Source organism: Hyposmocoma kahamanoa, unplaced genomic scaffold (genome assembly GCF_003589595.1).
Source record: "Hyposmocoma kahamanoa isolate Upper Pololo Valley unplaced genomic scaffold, ASM358959v1 95, whole genome shotgun sequence".
NCBI lineage: Eukaryota > Metazoa > Arthropoda > Insecta > Lepidoptera > Cosmopterigidae > Hyposmocoma > Hyposmocoma kahamanoa.
The window spans coordinates 5319901-5333813 of record NW_020654972.1 but is presented as its reverse complement, the minus strand read 5'-3'; the positions used below and the strand labels follow the sequence as shown (position 1 = coordinate 5333813).

Below are 13913 nucleotides of genomic sequence, written 5' to 3'. Positions count from 1 at the left end.
AATATTTTTTTCCGAAAATTGAAGTGAATACAGTCAGCAGTGACCATCGGACTTATGAAGAACGCGAAACATTGGTTTGTTTGAAAAAAGAAATATAGGTACGCTATTGAGATCTGAGTAAATATGTAGTTCCATTTCCTATGTGTAACAATCGCGAAATCTAAGAACTCGATTAGTGAATAGTGTTAATTTGCCATGTGTGAAGCACAACGTAACTTTTAAATATTTAAGATTTTAATTTTATTTTTAATAGAACGCTTGGCCACAATCTCACCTGATGTTCAGCGACGATGTGACCGACGATGGTAAACGATGGACGATGGATGGTGGTTTGCCTAAAAAATGCCTATTCACTCTAGCCTTGAATAGCCCCAAATTACACTTTTCGGGAAATACAGATAGAGTACTCCATTCCTTTGCCGTACGCATCAGAAAGGAGGAAGTAAAGCGCTTAGTGCGAATGGGTGGTATATCAACGACATAAGGGTGCAGTGTTTCGGACCTTCTAGTCGATCGAAAGAGGAACGGTATAAACTGACAACCAGGTTACTTTTCTGTAATAGTCGAGATTTCGTAGCTTCCACTCCACAAGAGAATTATTGTAAATAAGTCTCTTTGTTTTTCGCTCCACCGAGTCCAAGGCAGCTAACTGGTAATGGGCACAGCCGTCCCAAAAGTGGCAGCAGTTAATTGAACTTGTGCTTTATACAGATTTAAAAGCGGTTCAGGTGTGAGGTGCCTGGGTAATTGTGTCATTTTCGCTCAGGTGTATGTGTGTGCGTGTTAATTTTTGATGAGTTCTTAACCATTGCGGGCTAAGGTTGTTAAATGTTATGTGTGTGTATGTAGTCCATAGTTCTTTGTAGCTGAGTCATGGACCCACTCGATATATTTAATATTTGATTTGACTTAATATATTAACTTTATTGAACAACACATTGTTTTATTATCATGATATTAAGTATTTTTTTGAGAAATTACTCCACTACTTCGTTATAATTATTGCCAGAGCAGGGGATGACATAAATAAGAGAAAGATTTTGTGTATTATATCGTCTGTTTAAAGGTAAAACCACATAAGTGACATTTCTACAAAATGTCTTTATATAGTATATGGTAAGAAAATCACTATCTTTCTGCAGGTGAAACTCAATAACAAAAAAGCTATAAACTCTATAAGTGGTTTTATCTGCAGAAAGAAGGTGATTTTCTTACAACAGGTACATAATTTGGAGATTTTTTGTGGATTTGTGGAATGGCACCTTTGTGGTTTTGCCTTTAAGCAGACGATATATAGTATTCTCTTAGGTTTTAGCTGAAAACCAGCGCTGAAGCTCTGCCCAGCTTAAAGCTGAGCTGGCTAACCTTTTTGGCTAATATTGTGTACTTTAATTATAATAACGCAGCACACTCATAGCCCCGCACTAGGGAAAACCTGTGTCGCGGGTACTATGGACACACACATAGACAACCACAAATTTCACCCAAACTCACGAGAGAAATAAATGTAGGCCACACACATATTTCTCCCGACCTGGGAGTCGAACCCAGGACCTCCGCGTGGCAGTCCGGGACGGTAACCGTTCGATCACAGAGGCAGTTACACTTTACTTTTTAATCTATCAGTTATTTTCTTTTTTTTGTTTTTTAACAGATCTTGTGTTAATTATTATGTTCTAATATTATTTGTGAATGGCCGAACAAATGTTTCTTTCTTTTTTTCTATTAAAAATCTAGAAATTAACAGTATAGAACAACAACGATACGCGTTTAACGTGGACTGCGATCGAGCGAATAAAGTTAGTAACTTTTAAGATCGAACATTAAGAAAAATTATTTTAATCCGGCTGGGTTTGAACCAGCGCCTTCAAGCTAGACGCTCTCACAACTAAGCTACAAAACGAACCAGCAGACTTGTTATTGGCTTTTAACGACTTTTCTACCGCAGCGCTATCTGTGAGAAATATATGAAATTGTGTTTTTTATTACTTATTGTATTACATGACAATAAAGTATATTAATAGTCTGTGTATATGTTTAGAATAATAATAAAATCTTTTTGAATTACAAATTCACACTGAATCATATTCGTTGCTATTTATGAAGTGACGTAAAGGTTTTAGTAGCATAAGGCTCAACTCACACTGGCGCAGAGTCGAAGCGTCGCAACGCTTCGTGTTTTTCGCCTGTAGCATATTCATCTCTATTTTCCCATTATTAAGGTACAAATGTATATAGTAATATGCAAATGTGGAGTCGCACGTCGTCGCGCGTCGCCGCGCTTTACTTGAAAGCAGTGAGGCGTCAGACGCCGACCACACTGTGATCCGGGCGCACAAATGCGAGCGTCGCCAGGCGTTGTAGTTGAAAAAAAGGACGCGACGTGACGCTTCGTCTCTGCGCCAGTGTGAATTGAGCCTAATAGTTAATTGTGAATGAGTTCGTCTAATGAAGTTTTTTTTAATGATACTAAGTGATGGGACGAAGAAGTCGTGCGCCTGATGGTAAGCGACACGCCTGTCCATAACAGTTGCAGTGCCACTTAGAGCTTTAAATTGCAAAGATCTTAGGTGCACTGCCTCTGCCCTCATCACCCTGAGATATACGTTGAAAAGTCCCAAAGTCTCAAATTTCACCAGCTCCCGTACTGCTTGCCCTCACATTACTGCGTGGCGGCAGAAATAGGTAATGTGGCAGTACTTCCCCGGACGAACTTTTTCACAAGGAGCTCTACTGCTATGAAAAGCACTCGTACCGGTCCTTTTTTCTTCTCATTATAGCCATAGTCGTGTAATGAGAAGAAAAAAGGCCCGAGATTTTTATTTGGGGCATTGTAGTCAACATGCAATCATACTATTTACGTACAAGCGTGATGAAAAATCATGGAATATAATCATACGATTACACTTAGAAGTTAAAGTGAAATTTTGCCGTTGGGCCAAAATAAACAACAATAAAAAATAGAATAAACTAGCCGTCATTTAATGTTAAGAGTGCAGTGCACGGTAATCCAGTGCCGAAAAACCGAACTAGTTACATCATATTGCTATCTCGCAGGCGAGCCGAGAACGCGGCTATACGAATCCTGATGATGGCATAGAAATCGGCATAATGCTCACGTTACTGCTTGGCAGCTTAATAGATATGGTGGCAGTACGTCACTGGACGAACTCTTTCACGAAGAGCTTTACTGTTAGTATACAGTGTTTATTTTTTAAATTGGGCAGTATGGGAAAATCCGAAACCATAGAAGATACAAGGAAACTGTCTTAGAAATCATTGTCTTTTTTTGTGAAAACAATTTTGGCTTATATTGTACGAAAAAATTTTATTAATTTTTTTTTGTCTTTTATTTTTAAATTTATTATTTTTTGATCGCATACAATGATCCCTTCATGACACTGAGTTAATTAGCACTAAAAAAAATTTAAAACAATTTCATTCATTTTTATGGACAACACACGCTTGACCAAAAATTGACTATGCTAAAATTGTTTTCACAAAAAAAGACTTAGTAATTCCTAAGACAGTTTCCTTGTATCTTCTACTTAAACTTACTTAACTGCCTTCGTGGCCGAACGGTTACCAACATGGTAACCGTTCGGCCTACTAACTAATAGATTAAAAAGTATAGTGTAACTGCCTCTGTGGTCGAACGGTTACCGTCCCGGACTGCCACGCAGAGGTCCTGGGTTCGATTCCCAGGCCGGGAGAAATATGTGTATGGCCTATATTTATTTCTCTCGTGAGTTTGGGTGTAACTTGTGGTTGTCTATGTGTGAGTCCATGGCACCCGCGATATAGGGTTTCCCTAGTGCGTGCTATGAGTGTGTTGCGTTATTGTTCTATGGTTTCGGATTTCCCCATACTGTCCCTGTAAAAAAGCACTATGTATATTATCATATAACATACAGTTATTATGGAAATTATCGTTTAGCATGTCCCTAAAACATAATCTTAATCGACGAACGACGTCAACAACTATCATTAAGAACATGAGAGCTCATAATAAGAGTACTAAAAACAATCTAAGTCGCGATTACATCGAACAATGAGACTGTTTGAACTGTCCACAGATAAATATTGTACAGTGGTGTAATAATGTGCTATTAGTGGCACTATGAAAGCTTTTAATATTCCAATAGGCCTACAATAGGAGCTTGATAATGGATCGTGGCAGCGAATAATTTAATTTCTTTGCGATGATTTCATACAAAACCGTGATGAAAATTATTTGCTGAAATATTTATTTGAGATTATAGAACGACCTCCTTTGCACTAAGTGTATTAGATGACAAGGTCCTAGATTCGATTCCCGGTAGGACCAATTTGGGAAATCAACTTTTCTAAATTTGTCCTGAATGTTCTGGGTGAATTTCTTGTATTAAGACGACTTGTATCAACGCCTAAGACACTACGTCGCACACCGGCTTTGAGAGAAGCAAATCAAAAATCTTCCTTTTATGGGCTGTCTTATGGTCATAATGCAGAAAATTTATTGTTTTGGTAAAAATTTGAAAAATATGGCAACACTAAACACGGTTTGAAGTTACCTAATATCACTTGTGACTAGTGATCGTGGCATTATTACTTAGAAAATGGAAAAATATACACCAACAAAAAAAAGAAACATCATTATTTATCGTGACATTTACACGTTTATTCGAAAACATAACTCTCACTTTTTTATTTACCACGTTTGTCATTTTTGAGTTGCATTAGTGTTAATAATAACGCCCACACTCGTGACCCTGCGCTAGGGAAACCCTGTATCACGGGTGCCATGGATACGCTCGTAGATAACCACAAAGTGCACCCAAAGTGCTGTAAGTAACTGCCTCCGTGGCCGAACGGTTACCATGCCGGACTGCCACACAGAGGTCCCAGGTTCGATTCCCGGGCCGGGAGAAATGTTTGTATGGCCTACATTTATTTCTCTCGTGAGTTTGGGTGTAATTTGTGGTTGTCTATGTGTGTGTCCATGGCACCCGCGACACAGGGTTTCCCTAGTGCGGGGCTATGTTGAGTGTGTGCGTTATTTAAAAAAAAAAAAAAAGTCACGAGAGAAATAAATGTAGGCCATACAAATATTTCTCTCTGACGGCAAGCGACACTCCAGTCCATAACAGTTGTAATGCCACTCAGAGCTGAAAATCTCAAATACACTGCCACTGCGCCCATCACCATGTGCCTGTAATTTCACCAGCACCCCTACCCTTCAAAACTGGAACGCAGTAATGCTCACATTACTACTAAGCGGCAGATATAGGTAAGGTGGCAGTACTTCCCTGGACTAACTCTTATACAAGGAGCTCTACTCCAAGAAGTGCGGTATTTCAATGCGATATTTACGAAAATCTCATACTGTGTAGAAAATAAGCAATGTTTAGCGACTGAAGTTCATGCGTACCAGGAGAGTAGCAATGTACAGCAGCAAGTAGTAAAACAACCACCTGTAATTTTGCAGTACGGTTGAAACAAAAGGGTGTTTACACGGGTCCATTATATGTATATCTAATAGCACGTTACTGGCATTGTTATTACCCGTATCAAATCACTCACGTCTTCTGTTTTCAAATATTGATACACGTTGAAATTGTACTGGTGATAACGTCTCTTAGCGCGCGAATAATTAATATTTCCTGGAAAAAGTTTCACCGTTAGCAGGTTAAAAAATTAAAACGAGTAGAGGCAGGTGTTGGCTAGTAAAAATAAAAACGAAATTTGATTAAAATCCGAAAGGTTCTTGTACTTTCAAATTCGATCAACTGTAAAATAGTTTAACGAACAATTTTCATAAATCTGCGCATCTAATGATTGTAATCTCCTTTCTATAGCAGGACAATCGAAGACAATTTAAACTCTAACATTCACAAAATTCATTTTCAATTCAAATGGGCACATTCTCTCGACGTTCTATTCCCAGTCTTAGCTTCCACTCAAGCGTTGACTGTACTATAAAATACCATGCCATTGTTGAAGCTACCCGTATTACGGTGTTCATTAAACGATGTGACAGGGTGTTAGAGGTACATTGCGATTATCACAGGCCTTGCAAAAATGGGAGACTCAAAGGCCAATGAAAAGTAAAAAAGGGTTAAAAATGTAAAATTCTCGCTTGAATGGCCCCGTACTTCCGCTGGCCTTTCAACGAGCAAAACCTTTGTTTTATAAGACATAAATTATACGAAGGGTATAACGTTCACTCTGCTATATAAAAGAGATCGTATGCGTTCCTAACTCGTAATTATATCTAATAAAAATTACGTCCGCCTGTACAATGAAGCAATAAAGATTATCTCAGTACTTTCTTGATAGATAATTGACTTTCTATTATGTATGTTACACCCACAAAATACTCAACAAACAACTGTCCAAACAAATTGAATATGTGACCCTTTCTCCTAAATCCCTAGTCTTTTTGATAAAACTTTACTTAAAAATTAAATTCTTGGATTATTGAAATGCGAGAAGTTATAGAAATGTTGAAAATATTTCCTTTTTTCACCTGATATGCCTACCTACCTTTGCAAGGCAAGTGCAAACCGGCGGACGGGAAGGTAAAGGACATTAAATTTAGCAATATGTCTTATAATAGTATAATTGCAGTAAGGTATAAATTGCAAAGTTCCTGAGACTAACCTCGGAACATCGCTGAGCATTTCTCTCTGGTCTTAGAGCATAATATGAAATAAGTTTGGTTTTGATTATATTTCATACGCATTTAATACATTTTATAAGGATGATACAGGTTAATAAACTTAGGACTTGAGCTAGGAGAAGATGTAAAGGCATTGCAAAATACGCTTATAATTTATATACATTTCAGACTTAAACTAGGCTTGAGTAGTTTATGGACTAACAATTGTTGGGAATTAATTCCCGAAACCAACACAAGTCTACGTTGAACGTAATTAGGCAACATAGACATTAAATTATTATTTACATATTTATTATTTTATTCGTACATTTGTGTCTTAAAATAATCATAATTTAGAGGTATTAACTATTACTGATAAATAATAAATAAATATAAAGAAATATTAGACAACATCACATACGTTGCTCTGATCCCAAAGTAAGTAGCTAAAGCACTAGTGATATGGAAATCGGAAACAACAACGGTACCACAAACACCCAGACATACCGAGATAATATAGTGACCGCGTTTTTATTTTAAACATTTTTATCCCACAAAAATTTAGACATATTGTAATATATTTGTAATGCGATAATGTTTCAACTGTTTTTCTAATTCCAAATTAAGTTACGTAGTAAGCAATTAACGATTTTGAAGAGCTAACTCATTGTTAAGACCCAAATAAATAAACACTCTGTATTATAATACTCTAATTTTGCCGAATTAATTTGTTTATATTCAGTAAATATGTGCAGGTTCGGTGCATTTCCGTTGTCTTTTGAAGTCGTCTTCATGGTGAATAGCCCTTTATGCAGTGCGTGTCTGGAGGGAGAGGAAACAGCTGTGCATATCCCACTACATTTCCCAGGCGCGGCCAACTATAGCGAAGTATCCTGGAGTGCTGAGGTTGCTCGGATTGCTCCGATGCTGAGATTCTAGGAGGAGCTTGGGTGGCACGAGTAGGACAGTGCACCCACCACAAGCACAATAGGTGCCTAGACGCCGGCCATACCATACCAAAGCAACGTTACCATGATACAATAATTGGACTCTCGCATCAAACCTGTAAAAACTCTATGCAAAATTGTCACAAGAAGTATTTAATTTTTTCTTAAATGTTAGATAATCGTCTGAATACCTATTTGAGTTAATAGTTTGTGATGACGACGCTACTGACGCAATAAGTTTCTTGTATAACACGTTATCGTTTTGTCAACAGATTTAAAACCAGAGTAAATTAGTAAGGTATAAAAAAATTTAAATCTAAAATTGTCATGTATTTGTGTACGCGAATATATCTCGTCTCGTACATTGCGCACAAATTGAAATTCTAGAGAGTTCTCACACATTCACCGACCCTGATTCGTACAACAAGGACCATCAAGGATTTAAGGACCGCCATTGCGTACGCGTATTGAACATTATGTCTTGTTGTTCCCATACAGTGCATCACAGAATACGTACTTTCTGTAGATGGTGAAGCAACATGAAATATGTAAATATGGAATGCATTCCCTGTCATCATGAATGCGTATACATCCATCAATTTGGCTTGCATTTATTAACCATGAGAATAGTTTAGTGACGTACTTGAGTTTTGTTTTGATAAAGTAAAGAATAGTGAATGACACAGTGATTGTTAACAATGTTTTACAAAAACGTTCGAACGAACTCATAGTTAGTGCTTATGAAATAATATGTTTAATTTGAAACACCTCGCTTAAAATTCCTTTAGATTAAAATTCACGTACATGTAACTTACTATAAGACGGTCAACGAAGGAAACTAAGATTTGAGTTGAATATAGTGGTATAGAAGAATAAACGGGTGTGCTTCTTTGTTAAATAAGGAAAAAGATAAATATAACGCCCACTTAATATAATTTTCACTTAGACTTACTTTATAAGAACATTTTTTTTTAAATTAGGATACAAAAGGGACGAACAAGTCGTGTGTGGTTGTAAGGGACACACCTGTCCGTGGTTGTAAGCGACACACCTGTCCGTAATAGTTGCAGAGCCCCTTAGAGCTTTAAATCGCAAAAATAACTTGCATAAAAAAACATACAGTCGAATTGAGAAACCACCTCCTTTTTGGAAGTCGGTCAAATGTGAAATTATTCAATATAAGTTTATATTAAATTTTCGCTATATTAAATTAATTGTTATATGAAAAAAGTTTATATTACATTAAACTGGCGTTAGGTTAAAAATATTTATATTATAACATTACACACCCGAAACAAACTTATGAATAGTATGTGTAAGTGCACTTTGCTAATGCTGAACAAGAGAAAATATCAGACCGAGTACCACAGCCTTAGCATAAACTAATTTGAGAGCATTGTTCGTGTGAAATTACAGTTCCATACAGTTTCGTTAAAATCCATACGAAACATACTTTTTACTCAATCATTTTATGAGGTAATAAAATTACAGTAAAATTTAAAATAAAAGATTTTTGCAGAATGAGTTCATGTATCCATAAAGTTTAATATATATAGATCCTTTTGAAACACCCTTTCCTCTCACATATTTTATTAGTAAATATAGTAAGAAAAAATGTATATTTTTTTATGTATAATTAATTTTCTTGGGAACTCTAGCTTTTTTCTTATTTCTTTGCTTTCCATAATGAGCTCTAGCATTAGGAGCTCATAGAATAAAACTTGATCTTTTTTTATTTATTAATAATACCAAAGGCGTTACATAAGGTATTTTACATAGTACAGTAACACTAGTCTTAGATGTCGAAATAATACAAATAACACATTAAGTCTCGCTTGTTGTTCAATGGTAACATAATGTACTTAGTAATGAGATGTTAATGTAAACAACTCGTCGTACCGCTAAAACGAAACAACTAAAAAAATTACCCTTAATGAGATCTTGCAGAATGAATCCTTGAAGTTCAGTTTGAATTCTTCAATAACATTGTTTTTCTAAGACATTTTATTAGACCTACATGCAGTATAAAAATACTAATTGTTCAGTAAACAAGCTACTTCCTTCAATACCAGCTGCCAGCCTGCAGATGTTTCCGCAATGGCTAAGGTACTGCCCGTTAAACCTTATGTCTGGTTGTTTTAATAAGCAAATCGGTTAGGGGAAATCGCAACTTAATATAAGCATGTGTTTGAGGTTGACAGTCAGGCTTAGGGCTGCCACCTGTTCTTGGAGAGAACATAATATTTTATACATAAAATCAAACAAGTTTCATTCATTTTCCAGGCCTTACTACATTACCAAAATACACACATTTCGGATATCGCTTCTTGCGAGTGATGTCTCTAGTTGTAAATAAATTACGATTAATTCATAATGTTCAACTATTGCTTAGTACTAAATCGCGTTCTTAATTTTATAAAGCTACATCTAGAAAATGACGACTTTTCAAGAGACAGATTTTGAAATAAGCCGATAACTTTATTAACGTTGTAGATAGGTACTTGACCAATGCAATAGTCGGTAGAGAGGAAATCCGGTCTTGTCGAGAGTCCATGGTTAGCCGTTTAGATTTGACACTCCAGGCAGTCTCCGATTGTGGCAATGCCAATCTTGTCAAATTTAACGCTACCAAAACGCAGGCGTGTCTATTCTCCATAAAACGGAGTCCCTTTGAGCTGACTCCGACTTTTCGTGATATATCCATACCGATAGCCGATTGTCTCCAGCTACTTGGAATGGACCTGTCGTCCAATTTGAACTTCGGCAGATACATTGAATCCGTGGCCAAAAATGCAGCAAGGAAACTTGGGATCCTTTCCAGGGAGAGGCGTTACTTTACACCGGGACAGTTGCTTCAGCTGTACCAAGCACAAGTCCGATCGTGCATGGAGTACTGCTGCCACCTTTGGAATGGTTCTGCGACATATCAACTGGCCACTTTGGATTCAATTGACAACCGTGCCAAGAGGCTTATAGGTGACTCGGAATTGGTGGAGGCGAAACTGCAGAGCCTTGAAGTTAAAGTTACCTGGTTATTGGTATTTTACAGGATATATCACGGAGAGTGTGCGATGGAATTACACGATTTAATTCCGCCTTCCCCTTTCCTTTACCGGAGGACTAGGCGTAGGCTTGAGTTCCACCCCTATGTTGTGGATATTCCAAAGATATGCACGAAGCGTTACGCTTCCACATTTATATGGCGAATGGCTATGGAGTGGAATTCCCTGCCTGCAACTTGTTCCCTGAACGTTATAACTTGGACCTTTTCAAGACGAGGGTGAATAGACATTATATAGGTGTGCATGCTCCATCGTCGACCTCATCGTCACTTTCCATCAGGTGATATGAAGATCAAATGCGCACCTATATTTTATATAAAAAAACCGACTTTTAAAAAAACATGAAGTGACGGTACGAACAAGTGCACCCCGTGCACCTGGTGGTAAGCAACACGCTTGTCACTCCGAGCTTTAAATCGCAAAGACTGAGGGGCACTGCCATTGCACCCGTCACCCTGAGACATAAGTTGACAAGTCCCATGTGCCTGTAATTTCACCAGCACCCTTACCCTTCAAAACTGTGTGGCATTACTTCCCTGGACGAACTCTTTCACAAGAAGCTCTACTACTTCAAGAAAAAGGAGGAAGTTCTCATCTCGATTGAATTTTTTTATGTGTATGTTAAGCGTTTACTGCGGCCGACGTTTGTGAACCGATTTTGATGATTTTTTGTTGGAAAGACGGTAACCTCATTATTGGTCCCATTTAAATTTGAAGAAAATATTCCACCCCTAAGAGAGGCAAATTTGCAGCTGAATCCGGTTTCGCTAACCGATTTCAATCAAACTTGGCAAATAGATGTAAGTCCACGAACTTTTGAGGTCGGTTCTTTTTTACAAAAAAGGTAAAAATAAATAATAAATAAATGTGCTGCTGTGTTCCTAACTTGTATTGATAAAGTTTATTAATCACAAACAGAACCACCGAGCGGTCGATAGTGAAAACAAGAGAGAAAATGCTGGTGTTGTTGGCAAAAATTAAAATTATTACGTTAGTGTTTGAATGCCGTGGCAGCCTAAATTTTTGACCTCTCAGGCACAGGCCGAGGTTTTCGGAATTTATTTGCGAAATTTTAATTGAAATTTGTCTACCAGGAAACATCGTGACGAAACCAGCACGTTGAAGAATGTTCACAACCCTCAGAAATCGTGTGAAGTCCTCAATCCACACTGCGCCAGCGTGACGGACTATGGCCTAAATCCACGCCTGAGAGAACCGTGTCCAGCATTGGGACGTATAAATGAATTGATGTTGATTAATTGACGTTTTATGTCGCTAGCAATAAATATAGTGAATTATAGAGTTCTTAGGTTTTCGCGATTGTTACGCATAGGAAATGAAACTATTTTACAGTTGACTGAGGACCTCTGAAGGGCACGAAATCGTTAGTTTGTTTGAAAAAATAAATATACGCGTTTTAATAATCCAGAAAAATAGTTTCATTTCCTTAATATAGTGGATTTCTTATTAATCTCCTTATACAGTATAATTACTTAATAGAACAATATTCATACACTTACCGGAATCATTTCTGGGGGACATGTGTAGCCTTTTGTCTTCCACGCCTGAAACAACACAAATTTGTTTTAAACGCTATCATAACACATCCTTTTCTAAGATAACATGTGTTCATATTCAGGATCCTTTAATTAAAAAAATCAGGTATATTTATGTTACAGAACCCTTGAGAAATTATATTATTACAATTTGGAATAAGGTGTATTTATTTTTATAAATTATAAAATTCATAACGATAATGTGCTGGCTCCACCATTATACATTTATAATACCAAATTAAGGGAAAAACAAGACGTGCGTCTGGTGATAAACGAGGACACGCCTGAGTATGTGCGTGTGTGTGTGTGTGTGTATGTATATATATATATATATATATAATATCTATATCGTGTCACTCAGAGCTTTAAATCTCAAAGATCTGAGGGGCACTGCCACTGCGCCGTCACGTTCACCAAATTTGACAAATCCCATGGTCCTGTTATTTCACCAGCACCTTTACCTTTTAAAAGGTTACTGCTTGGCGGTAGAAATAGTCAGGTGTCAGTACTTCCCTGGGCGAACTCTTTCACAAGGAGTTCTCACACTACCATTGCTATTATTGTAAACTAAATGTGTTTTTAATAATTCATTTCAAGAAAAATTCCTTCGATCTAACAAAACCGGACTAAATGTGTTCTATAAATAAGGTTAATGAACATTTGTACGGACATTCGGCTGTTTTTTTGCAATTTAATACGACGTACAGTCCGTTAAATAACTTATTTATCCCTTAATTTGAAGTTATTTCGTGGCCAAAACCAACCAAGTGTGCTATTAAATTAATATATTTATATACCGTAATGTAGGAAAACCCCTATTATGATAATACCATCTTTTGCATGTACAAATTGCGAATATGATTATAATAAATAACAATAAATTGAGAAACGTCCAGTAACAAGTTTTAATAGAATTGAATTATCTCGCTTCGCCCATGGCCAAAAAGATTATTTATATTATCAATGGAATATTTTCTTCTGAATGGGATCAATACAGAGGTAACCTTTTTCGAACAAAAAAAGAATCATCAAAATCTGTTTATAAATGAGTTATCGCGTAGCATTCATACAAAAAATTACAGTCGAATTGAGAACCTTCTCTTTTTTTAAGTCGGTTAAAAATAACGAAATAATACGGATTGCTGAAACACAATTTACACTCGGCACCATTTTGATAGAAAATGGGCCTTAAGTTTCTCAAGGCTAGAAATTCCGCTATTACACCAATATTGCACTTCAAAAGATGCTCTTAGTCAACTGAATTACGATTTACACCAATATTTACTCTAGATAACCAAGTTTATAACGAGGTCGTTATAACTATGTAGATATAACAAGATGCCTATAACCAATAACCGGTAGGTCCTTTGGCCGCGGCCCGATCTCGGTCGATAATGATAGACTACAGCTGAGCTACCGTTGAACTACTTTCTTCTAAGAAATAGCGCTGCCGAGTTACACTGACTGACAGAATATTGTGGCTACCGAAACAATTTAATGGACAATTCATTTGAATGACCTACGCTCACAGGCTATGAATTCGGGTCACCTGCAACCTTTTTTTTTAACTAATAGACACACGTTTGGCCACAATCTCACCTGAAGTTAAGCGACGGCCTGAAAAAGCGCCTATTCACTCTAGCTTTGAATAGCCCCAAATTGTACTTTTCGGGAAACACAGATGCCGTAGCACTAGAGTATTCCATTC

The 13913-nt window shown here is 37.0% G+C and overlaps 1 protein-coding gene across 1 annotated transcript in view; it reads right to left on the bottom strand.

Annotated features, from left to right (window-relative positions):
- LOC113238285 (apoptosis-stimulating of p53 protein 1) overlaps positions 1-12214 on the bottom strand; it is a 468812-nt gene extending 456598 nt beyond the window's left edge. The window contains exon 1 of the mRNA XM_026475122.1: positions 12170-12214. Within this exon, the coding sequence (XP_026330907.1) occupies positions 12170-12178 (9 nt within the window). The 5' untranslated portion in view covers positions 12179-12214. The remainder of the gene's footprint in view (positions 1-12169) is intronic.
- Between the last annotated feature and the right edge of the window lie 1699 nt (positions 12215-13913).